Source organism: Melanotaenia boesemani, chromosome 14 (genome assembly GCF_017639745.1).
Source record: "Melanotaenia boesemani isolate fMelBoe1 chromosome 14, fMelBoe1.pri, whole genome shotgun sequence".
Classification (NCBI taxonomy): Eukaryota; Metazoa; Chordata; class Actinopteri; order Atheriniformes; family Melanotaeniidae; genus Melanotaenia; species Melanotaenia boesemani.
In genome coordinates, this window is record NC_055695.1 from 13,964,492 (window position 1) to 13,976,986 (window position 12,495).

Sequence of the window (12,495 nt, forward strand, 5' to 3'; positions counted from 1 at the left end):
CTCTTAACTCCCAACTAAAATTCATCTTTGCTAAAGCAAAGTAAACCAGCCTCCTGCAGCCTCTAATCAAACTCTAACTCAATAACACTTTAACCCTCCCAGAGCCCTTTTGTCCTTTGTCTTGTGATTTACCTATTATTATGTGGACTATCATAGCAGAAATTATTAAAATGTCACTTTGGTTTTGCCTGGTTTTTAAATTAACTTTCATTGTGACTGTCCATGGATATGTAATCCTTCTTTTAGGGTAGGTTTAGGCTGAAGAAATCTGGAAATTAAATTTCTTTTAATTAAAAAATAAGCATCCACATAGATTTTTCACTTTATCAACATTAGCATTTGTTTAAGTAAAGTAAATATTCCAAATGTACTGTACAGTAACAATTGCACACTTTACACATATGCTGTAAGTATAGATAGCCTGAGTATGATTATTAGGTTTTTTACCTGTAATTTAAGCACAATTCAAAGCAAGGAATGATGTACTAATGAAGGCAAACCAGGCAGAACTTGAAACACAGTGACTGAATCCTGATTGCTGGTATCAGAAAAGATTATTCTATATGCAGAAATGCAATACCAATCTGACCAGAAGGCATTAAAAGGTCCATCCCCTCCACTGAGTCGAGCCACCCACATATTTTATTGTACTACACAGAATATGGAAATTGCTGGTACCACTTTATATCTTAAACACCAGGGGCAGATTCACAGCAAAAATTGCATGGGCACGCTGATGGAAATTCACATACAGGATCCTTTTTTATTTATTTCTCCTCAACTTAGCGCTGGTGTCTTGATAATATTGCTGAAAAATTTCCCATTTTCACTGGTGCAGCTAGAATACAACACTGCAGTACAGTAGATGATGACAGCCTCTGTGGCTGATCTGTAGAGGTTTACCACCAGTGGTTATAGAAGACATGCCCTCCTCAGCTGCCTCACGAACCCTCTGAAGTTCTGTTTTCATCATCACAGTGGTGTTGATGGACTAAGTTGAGCTCTGACTAATGGGTACTCTGAGGTGTCTGAAAGTTGGTGGAACCTCCACTCTCTCACCAATAATGATGCAGAGATGGATATTAGGCTTCTATCTCCTACAGTCCAGGATCATCTTCTTCATCTTGGACATGAGGGTCAGTTATTTTTCTCGTCCAGGTCTCCAGGATCTCAACCTCTGCAAAGATGCCATTTAGTCTGCCTATCACAACGATGTCATTGGCAAACTTCACTTTGGTGTCACTCTCATAGTGAGGTATGCACTTGTAAGCGTAGAGAAGAGATTGTTCAGATAATCAGTGAACAGCAACCACACATAACTGTTTTTCTGCATTGTGCGTTGTGAGGGACCAATGACATGCAGTAGATCTGGTAAGCTTGGACAGAGAAGTAAAGAGAGAAAATAAATGAAGGAACAGCTCAAGCAAAAAGAGAAAGAAAATTTAGAAAAACAGCCAAGAGCAGGAGGACAGTTTAATGTGAATTTGAAGGGGCTGATGCTAAGCTGGCGCCCCTACACAAACTCTAAGCTTTGCTTAAAGGCATACATTTTCCATTTCAACAGTTCTGACTGTATTTAAAAGACCCACCAGCCTAAAACCAGAAAAACTCAATATTTTATTGCCCCTAATGGGGCATTTGGCTTGCAGTCAAGCATGTAACACAATACAGACTCACAATAAACACAGAAAAGAGAAACATACAACTCTCGGTGAAATTAAACAATTGAAAAACCAGCCAGAGGATTGAATGACTGGGGAGAAGGGATGAACCTTGAGGTAAGGAGTCTATCTGTCACAGTTAAACAGGTTTATGACTGGAAGGATAAATAAGAATGTCAATTTGTAAGATTTAACTGGTGTTGCCTGAAGGTATAGTCTGAAATTCTAGTGCAAAGGAGATTCCATTATTACTGCCCCAAGTTTGTTTAATACTTATCTGGGTACCAGAGATAGAGTAGTGGCGCCTTGAACTGTTTTACTGACCTCTTATTCAAGGCCCATTGGTCATGAAAAAGCTTATACTGGAGCATTTCATGTCAAGTTAGGAAACCCAACCTCTCATGCTCTGCTTATCACCCTAAACTGCAGCCAGTATAAAATAATAGGACCTCAATCTTCCTTCATTCTGTCAAAGCATTGCACTTCCCATCATAGGATGTCAAAACCAAGGAGTGGGGGAGAAAAGGTATGGCAAGCGAAATGCCATCCATAAAATCATCCACAGTCTTTTGTGATACCAGCAACAATAAGTTTTGTTTTTGGTCTTCATTTTTCCCCACCAATGAAAAACTCCCAAGTTCAGGAAGAGCAGTGAGTTAACCTTATTAACCTGGACCTGAACTGATGGTGTGTCTTCATTTTTGTGTCTCCTCCAGAGGGTACCCCGATTCGAGGTAAGATGTTTAACCATCACAAAAGAAAAAAAAAAACAATAAAAAAAGAAAAACAAATGAGACAAAAATACTTTAACTAACACATAACCAGACATAATCACTCCTAATTCAACCAATGTTATTAAATATGGGAACTAAAATAAAGGGTTATCTTTTTTTCTTATTTTATTCACATTAGTGTCTCATCTGTGTTTTTGTTCTGTGTTCTGTTGTACATTTTGCGAGACTAGTCTTGTTTCACAGTCTCGTGCCTCATGTCATTGTTCCTGTACTGTTCTTCAATGTATGTTTGTATTCTGTGTTGTTTTTTCCCACATCATCAGTGTCCAGAAACTACTGAGGAATTCAAATTGTGTTGCCAGCTGTTTGTGATAAAGATTGGGGAGGTTAAAAGTGGGAGGAATGGTCAAGGCTGTTAGAAGGTGGTTGTTTGGTGCCTGTGATATTTTATTTTATTTTTTATGAACAGGCATGTGGATCAAAAAAATGGAAAGTAGAGGGCAGGTGATTGTAGCCTTGTATGTTGATAAGACCAGGCTTTTTCATACTATAAACTGTTCAAGGCAATTTTAGTTGCCCTCTTTTTTCCCCTTCTCTTTCTCTGCTTTGATCTCTCCACTCACCACCAGGGCACCAGCCACATCATGTATGTTAATGCACCTCCCTCATAGCTGGAGCTAGTATGTCAGGGGAAAAGCTGGCATAAATTACATTTGATTTAATTCCCTCCACTCTGGTGTACTGCAGATTGTAATTGCAAAAGTAGAGAGACTGCTATGTACACTCGCTGCCTTTGCAAAACTGGCAACATGCACACCTTTTCACCCTGCAAAGAAAAAAAAAAGAATCTGCTTTCAAAATGTCAGAGGATGAACAGAAGGATTTCAAGGAGGGACCAGAGTGACAAAGATGTAAAGCGCTGTGATTCTTTTGAAAGATACAATATCAGTGTTCAAATAATGAATCTTTTTCCCTCTATTTGTTTTTTCTCCTAATTTCCCCCGACAGTGTGTAACTTTCACTTGTAATTATCAATCAGGTTTTATTGCTGAATCATTCAATCCCTGATGATTCAATGTGATTCAGTGTGTTTGTTGTAAAATGCTTTAGTTATACAGGCTGAACAGGTAAGTGAATATCTCATTTTGACAGGATTGCCCATGCATTCAAGGGGATGGAATAAATGCTTTTGGTTTTCCGATTACAGATTGCTACAGCCAAGGAGGTGATTCATTTTGACATTAAAGCTCCCACAGTAAGGTTAAGGTCCTCCATCCACAACCGTTCATGAACATTGTGTTTTGTTTTGTTTTTTTAAGACTAATTTCAAATGCTTCACACCTCTAAACCCCTTACACTTATGAAAGACATCGCCAATCCCCTTCCTCATCTCCTTTGTTTGATTAAGAGAGGCTCATAAATCATATTGCGGGGAACAAAGGCAAGCCTTACTAATGAACTTTGCATTTGCATACAGAGATAAGCTGCCTTTAGGAAGAGAAAAGCACACATGCACAAACACACACACATTACCCCTTGGCTGCACTGTCTTGCCAGTTTTTTTGGCATATGAATTATGTAGGATTTGGTGCATGATGATATGCACAAGTCGATATCCATCCTTGTGTATCAGTGTATTTACTAAAATCTAAAATATATTCTGCTAGAGAAAGACATTATTGTCCAACTGCTTAGTCACTTTATGTGACTGTATAAGAGCTGATTCCCAAAATGAAAAAGCTAAATTCATTTCACGTTCACACAAAGCCATGACGTAAGCGACAGGTGTAAAGGTAGCCCGACTCCCTACCTGCTTCATCACCTATTTAATGGGAGCATTACAAGCCACCAGATGGGCTGTGACAACAATGGCATCACACGTGGCGCTCCATGCTGGTGCGGTCACAGTATAATGACCTTGGAGTGGTGACAGAGCGTCACCAGAGTGACAGAATGAGGGAAAAACAAAGCGATGGAGGGAGAATGGTAAGTCCAGACTCGCTGATTTCTTTAGTGCAGCCAAATAAAACCAGACGTTAACAGTTGACAACTCCCATGAAAAGATATTTGCCTGACTAGTTACAAACTAGTAAGTTGGTTTGGGTTTTTGATACACATTTGTGTTGTGTAAAACTACAAACTTACCAAGCTGCTTTTCTCAATCTCTAGAAATTCAGTATGAAAACTAAACATGCAAATAGAAGTATTGTATCATGCACTTCTCTCTGCAGTTAAGTGGGCTTTACAGATTTGGAAGGGTAATATTTCTTGTGTATTCACTGATACAGTAAGGTGCTAATTAGGAGCTGTAATTGGACTGTAGAAGAGGGTTAGTAAGCAGTGTTGGGATGAGGGGTAATGACAGGAGAGGTTAAATAAGGGGCTAATGAGAGTTATGAATTGAAAAAGGAGAGATAAAATGATGAAAAGAGCAGTCTGCCACTAGAAAGTCTGAGTGGGATGCACAAGGAGCAAAAGGGAGGGATAGGAAGGAGAGTGAGACTTGGCCAGCCATTTTGTTGATCGCCTAAACAAATCAATCAAGGCCCACTGGAGCACACTAATTGAATTACACAAATGGGACTGGGGGTGGTACACACATGGTAAAGCTGCTACAAAGCAGCGGCCGGGGTGGGCAGACCACTGCTTCAGGCACTTTCTGAAATTAATCATCCATACCAACCCCTCCTCGCTTTTCTTTTATTCCCTCATCTATCCTTCTGTTTTTGTGCTTTCATCTCTCTTTAGCTCTTCCTTCCACCTCTTTCTGCTGTAATCGTTTTGTTCTCTCTCTCCGTTGCTCTCTGTAGTCATATCATATTGTCTGGTATACTTCCTGCCAGTCTTCAGACAGAAAAACACTGAAAGCTATAAAGTTTTAAAAAATGTTTTTCCTGCCAGATAGCAGAAAGACTTTTCTAAATTCTTGAAATTTTTTGATAGTGAAAGGCTGAAATGTTTATGGATTACTAGCCAAAATGATCTACTTTTCACAGTTTCTGAAGAATGTCTGTCCCAAAAACATGTAGCTGTTGAACTCTGCCCAGGCAGATCGCTTTGTTATCTTGGCACCTCACTGCTCATCAGATCAGCCTGCAGCACACAGTGCTGTTAACCAGGGCAGCTGTCACGGCTGGGACAAATGTTCCAGACCCACTGCCCATTACAGCCTTCTTTATCGGATGGATGAAGGCAGTCAACATACTGCAAGACAGCCAGGAGTGGGGAGCGGTGAAGGCGGGAGGGTGTGAGTGTTTGCGGTTATTCAGGCTGGAGACTAATGGGCTCACATAGAAGATGATGTCATTATTACCAGGGAGTTCATTTGTCTGAATTGTAGATTTTCATGTGTGGATCATCACTGAATCTAGAATCGAAATTAAAAATTTAACAACAACAAAGAAAGAAAAAAAAGTTGTTCTCACCTTCTGTCCTCTGGCCTAGTAAAACATGAATTATGACTCAACAGGGGCAGTCCTGCACTTTACTGATGGTCAGTGTGTGTGTAGCCACAAAGTGGATTGAGAGCCAGGCCTGTTCCAGGGCATTCGCAAATCAATTCCCACAACAGCTCAGTGTCCTTCAATGTTCTTGTGTCCTTTTTAATTGAACTTGATTAGATATCTTTAGAAGTAAAACAGTTCTCATTAAATAGTCTGTCACACTGGATTATAAATCTGGCTTACTTATGTAAAATAGATGTAACTGTGTTAAAAGTAGGCCATTTAACAACTAGTTGTTAATGTAGCTCATATAAAATTTAAAACAATGACTTTCTGTATTTGAGTCTAATCAAGACAGTCAAACTGTGTGATGTCAAATAGTAGCCATGGACGTTACACAGCAAGGCATCTCTTGGCAAACAAGCTGTCTTTTTTTTTTTTTTTTTTTTCATGTTTTCCTCTGAAATCAAGCAAATGAAGCTTGTCTGCGATAGTTATTTTTGTATGTGATAAGACATAATAGCTGGAAACGGGGACAACATGCCACAAGGCCCCATGTCGGACTTATTTAATGAGCCCTGTTCGGCCATTTTGTGAACAACACACACACACAAAAAAAAAACATTACTGTTAGTCACCAAGCGTGTCTTTATCAGTAAACACTCAGCGTGTGAGCAGACTCTTTGCTCGGGTTTTATTGTGTTCGTGACAGATAATTTTTTTACTTTTTTTTATGTTTCCGCTTTCTCTGATAAAAGGGAAAAAAAAGAATGAAAAAGGCCACTGGCCACATGCGTTCTGGTAAGCCACAGGCTGGCCGAAGAGACAGAGCACAATTATGAAAAGCAGAGCGCCGTCAACTTAAAAAGAGGGAGAGAAAACGATAGAAAGGGAGACAAAAGGAAATGGTAACAAAGAAACACATGGGTGGAGTTTGTGTGCAGAAATCCACGCTCAACTGCTCCTGGCGATAGGATATCAAAAGGGAATCATTTGGTTCTGTTTCTTAGAAGTCTGTAATTAAACCTTAATATTATCAATATTATCAGGCTTTTAACTGACTGATGACTGGTTTCCGTTTAGCTTTGTTTGCTTTTTATATGGCTGCAGATAGTAATTCCCTTAGTGTGCTAAAGTAATTTCACTTTTTTAATATACAAAAATAAAGCTGGGACTTAAAGAAAACGTGACGCAATGGAAATGTTTTGGGTAGAATAAAGGAGGGGTGGAATATCTTGGCAAGAATCAATCTTTACTTCATCTTTGTTTGCATTACTGTCTTATCCATCACTTTTAATTCCCTTTTCTCTCTTTTCTTTTAAACCCTCTAACTTTCCTCCCCGCTATCTGTGCTCTGAAAACAGAAAGACTCCATATGTGTACTTCACAGCTCCACTTCTAAATGATGGCTGGAGTATGTAATAAAGCCAGTAGGGGTTTGGAAACAGATAATACCGCCTGGTGAGAAGTCTCCACCAAAGATGTGCAAGGACAAATGACACTCCCTCTATCTCCTCAGCAGCTCTTATCGTTCCTCCTTGCTTTGTCTCCTTTACTAGTAGATGCAGTTCACTGCTTCTTGGTGGCTCTTCACTACCATTTTTAGATTAACATTTTTGTTGTTGGAAGCAGTTGGATTATCAGTTCATCAAAAGCTAGCAGGCTTGGAAAAAAAATAAATAAATAAAAAATCCCAAAAGAAAGCCTCCAAAAATATTATAATTCAGGGGAGGGAGCCGAGCAGACAAGCCGCTGGCAGGGCTTGCTGGAACCGTCCGCCTGGAGTTGAACTTCACACAGTCCTTACTTTGTGGTCTCAGCTTCTGAGCACATTCCAACCCACCTGCCACCACGCTGGCATTAGCTGCTCCAAGCGTACATCAAACGGATCCAAATCAGATGCTTCTAAAAACCCAGAGTGAAAACTGCACCACCTGCACTCTGCAGGTAGACATTTTCATTCGGTTCATGAGCTATGTGCCAGGAACGGAGCCCTGTGAGCAATGACAATGATCTGAGCTGTAGAGTGAAACGGAGAGAAAGTAAAGAATGGAGCACTATAGATGGTTGTAGCTCCAGGTCTGTTTTCTTTTTAAAAGGGTGAATGTATTTGTTTAGACTCCAATGACTACAATACTCCTTTCTCTATTAGACTACGGACACAGTGGAAGTGTGACTAATCTTTATAATTAGCCAGGATCGATTGTCTCATTTGTTGCAGACCTGAAACATATTATTCGACCAGCGTTCCAGAATAGTAGCATTGTACAACATTGTGTTCACTCAACTTGCAGATGTGATGGAGAAGATTATAACATATTAGAAAGCTGCTGGCATATTGATGCTTTTTGGCTTAACATTAACGAGCGATGGTGCTGTGTTTGTCAGTGAGGCCTGGGCTGCAATCTGTCTGCTGAGCCAGCCAGAAGCCCTAATGATATCATCAGGAAGTGCCGTCAACAGCACTCTAACGAGGAATGATCTGACGCCTGGTGTTTCACCTCCCTCCCTTTCCCCCGTGTTGCTGCACAGCTCTTAGGTTGTCTTGTGTGGCACAGACGAGAGATAAAATCTACACAGAGATAAGAAATAAAGTGTGTTTGAAAAACAGAAGCCCTGAGGTGTTCACATAAAATAATAATGACAAAGCAGGGAGAGAGAATGGAGGTGCAGGTGAGGTGTATGTGGAATGAGAGAATGCATTTAATGTTAATGGTCTTCTGAAGCAGATCAGTCACTAAAAGAGAATACAAATGAGTTAAAGCTACTGAACCCCAATGGATGCAATAAATTGTATTGATGCACATATATTAGATGCAATTTTTCTCAAAAGAACACATAACCCAAAGAGTAGGAGTGCTGTTATTTACCGTGCCAGCGTTCATTTAGACATAAACTGCTGTTCAAGTCTGCATATTTTCCCATGACCTCTCTTCCCCTCTACACACACAACACACACACACTCTCTCTCTCCTTGGTGAGTTCTAGGCAAAGGATAATTTGCTAATTTCACTGAGTTTATAAGATCATCTCAACACTCTCCATTACATTTCATCACACATCATTACTGTGTAGTTGATCTCCATTCTCAGACGAGTTGCCAGTACCAGCACGGCTGCAAATTTAGTGTGACTGATTCAGTTCACATTTTTATTTATTTAACTCACTCTTTTTTTATTTATTTTTTTTTTTATTTTTGTCAATGATAGCTGAAGCTTGAGTGGAACTCAGTTGGTTATGTCGATCTGCATAAGCGTTGCAAGGAATCCATGGTGAAATGGTCATGAGAAATTCAAGATATCTACCATTAAGAAGACTGTCTGATTCCTTCATGCACATTCACAGTCAGAATGATTAATCATGTTCTCCTTACTTTCCTTCTCCCTCTCTCTTTTTTCTTCCATCTCTTTTCCCTCCCCTTTTTTTGTGTTTGTCGGATGCTGTCATTTCCCAGGTGCCTTGCAGATCGAGAACAGCGAGGAAACAGACCAGGGGAAGTACGAGTGCGTGGCGTCTAATCAGGAAGGCGTGCGCTACTCGTCCCCTGCTAACCTTTATGTGCGAGGTAGGGAGCAACCCGGCCCCAGAGCCAGGCATTAAAAATAAATTAATTCTTTCATTTAAAAAGAATAAATAAATAAATAATAATAGACATGTACCCATTCTAAATAAAATGTCTTCTCAGTGCAGCTTTAGCTTTTAGTGACATCACTGTTGAGATGTTAATAGTTTCCATTCATTTCCATTTTAGTCTAACTGTATTTGCACAAAATGTGTTTTACAAATAATAATACCCAAGTAATATAAATCTTCTAGCACTGATAGTATTGCCTGCCCATAAATGTAATTTCATATACACTGAAACTTCCAAATGTAAAACTATAATTGACCAACTAATGTTCTTCTCTGTTATGATGTTATGATCCATTTTGTCTTTTTAATGCCCTCCCCTACTCACTCGGAAGGAAATGTGTAGCACAACAAGCCGTATGTCTTTACTTTATCGGTTGTAAAAGACCTTCAGCCTGTAACTGTGGGCCCGATCAAATGTGTCCCCCTACATCAAAGTTTGGACCCAAAAAGAGTCTGAACAAACTTTTTTTTGTTTGTTTGTTTTAATTAGTCCTTTTACAGGTGAAGGAGCAAAACGGTAAGTCTTGATTTTGATTGAGTGGCTAGGTCTTATTGCCCAGCAATCAAAATCTCAACCCCTTTAGCCTTCTCTGGATTTGGGGGAGGAAACCCAATAGACATGGACTGTTGACACAGTCAACTGCTTTGAATCAAAGACAAAACAAAAAAAGATCTCTCGCATAGATAGTAAATAGTATAGTTCCTCTACTTCTTCTGCATACTGAACTGGAGCATAAATCCATAGTGTTCTCCTGTTTCTGCTTTGGTGTATTATCTTTAAAGGATTTTACAGTCAGTAGTAATTTTGGTTGGCATGTTCTAGCAAAGTGGAGATATAAAAAACAATCGGTCACAGGCACTGAAATGTTTAATAGGAAACACACAATGAAGACAAAAGCATATCTTCCTCTACTAATGCTAAATGACAATGATTCCCTGTTGAGGGAGCTTTAATAAATTGAAGCAGATGCATTTTCAACATGTATTATTTATATTGTGCATATTAAATAAAGATGCCTTGGTATCTACTCAGTTTGTTCCCGCTGCTGTGTACCAAATAACTTTGTTCCCAATAAATAATTCACCACTCTGACATAATAAAATGGGTCAGGGAGCTGCTTTTTCATTATTATTACTTTTATCATGCTCTGTGAAATAGAAGCACAGGGAAGAAAAAATCAGCACCATGAAGCTGAGGGTTAAAAATGGTTCATCAAGATTAGCATCTCTTCTTGCTAGTACTCATCCTGGAGGCTTGTGCTGTCTCCACTATGATTCAGCGACAATGTCAAGTAGCTATCCACCTTGTTTATGAGCAGACTGTTCATTGGAAATTATATTCAAGCCCTCTACACCAGTCGTGAAAAAGCTGTGATGGGGACATTTTATTGACACAGCACTGGGACATTTAACAGTTCTTTTGGTCAGAAAACACACAGCTATACCCTGATGTCATTTCCGACAATTCATGCAATTTTCCATGAACACTGGCTCCATCAGCATGCCTTGAAAAGAGTACACAAGGGTCATAATTACTTAACTACTGTCACACTATGTTACACACTTGTTATGCTGTGATGGTGTCAACCTTTGTCTGTTTTCAGTTAACTTTTGTCAATCAATTCTGATACTTGATGTTGACTATGTTTTGTTCACAAAGCAAAATGCATTTGAGATTAGCAGCTGTAGGGATCGATTCTGAGAGGAGAAAAAAATCAAGTCAACAATCCTGAAATGTAAAAGATGGGGCATGCTGTACTGGATTTAATGCTACTACCCAGACAGAAAACGTAATAGGAAAGTTGCTGATTGGCTTCTGAAATGTTTAACTTGAACCGCAGCTGCTAATTTCATCCCAAACTGTGTCTTTTTTATTTATTTATTTATTTTAATCTCTCATTAGTTTTTTTTTTTTCTTTTCTTTATCTTTATTTGGTTTCCTTCTCTGATAAATGCAAAAACGGCCACTGCAGGAGCCTCTGCTTGTGGCCATAAGGAGCTTGTGAAATTTTGAATTATGAAAATGGTACACTTGATTTGTCTCCAGTGGCGCTGCATTACTTTTTTCCTTAGCAGGCGACTGTGCAGCCACTGGGGTGAATCTGATTGTTTTGGTTCTAGGTTTATTTAAGGGGGAGGGCAGACAAGTGTACTTTCAAGACGGGTGTCACTGATAGCACGGACAAGGGAAAGGAAGGAATAAAAAAAAAACAAGGAAATAGGGAAATGTAGCTGCAGCTAAACACCTTGAGGTGGCTTTTTTTACTCTCTCTGTGTTTCCCCTATTTTTCTCTTCTCCTCATGTCATTGTGTTCTGCATCAACCCCTTTACATCCCTCAGAGCTTCGAGAAGGTTGGTGTGTTTTTTCTTTTTTACTTTTTTTAACCCACATTTTTAAAAAAAAATCAACGTGTTGAAAAATTTTAGCTGTATTTGCCTATTGCAGAGCTCAATTAATTACTAATTTGAAAAAAATAAATTACAACAGTCCAAACTGCTAAATGATTATAAAGAAATTTTTATTTATTTCCAAGGAAGAAATGATGAAGGCAAACCCGATAAGCTCGGGTCTTGTTAATTTACTTTTATGTTTGCATTGTGGGGCCTTTTCTCGTTTTGCATCCTTTGGTATTGCTTCTGCACCTAAAGGCTTTGTTGCACATGTTGTCATGGATACCCAGCATGTGGAAATTACAGAACCTGTTGCATGATGGGAGAATGTAACTGCGCTTGCATGCCTCTGCAAATTCCCTTTGACCACAATGGTCTTCTTTTCTTTCTGCAATCCCTGGGTTTAATTCAGTTGTCCCCCTTTCCTTCTTTGGTTTCTTCGTTTTTTTTTCCCTGATACAACCCTCTTCTTTGGCTTACCTTATTTTTTGGTTATGTTTTGTGTTTGATTCCAGTGTTGTGTTTGTGTGTTTCCTTCTGTTTCAGTTGAATTTCTGATCTTATCTTTCTGTTAAAGATGTTTGTCTTTTTGTGGTTTATTTGTTTGTGAGATTTCTGTTTCTTTTTCAAAC

At 39.2% G+C, this 12,495-nt stretch overlaps 1 protein-coding gene across 1 annotated transcript in view; it reads left to right on the top strand.

Annotated features, from left to right (window-relative positions):
- The window catches only part of ptprsa (protein tyrosine phosphatase receptor type Sa), a 127,374-nt gene that overhangs the window by 46,560 nt on the left and 68,319 nt on the right, over nt 1-12,495 (top strand). Inside the window, exons 7-9 of the mRNA XM_042005806.1 lie at nt 2,378-2,395; nt 9,293-9,403; nt 11,813-11,824. Of these exons, the coding sequence (XP_041861740.1) occupies nt 2,378-2,395; nt 9,293-9,403; nt 11,813-11,824 (141 nt within the window). The remainder of the gene's footprint in view (nt 1-2,377; nt 2,396-9,292; nt 9,404-11,812; nt 11,825-12,495) is intronic.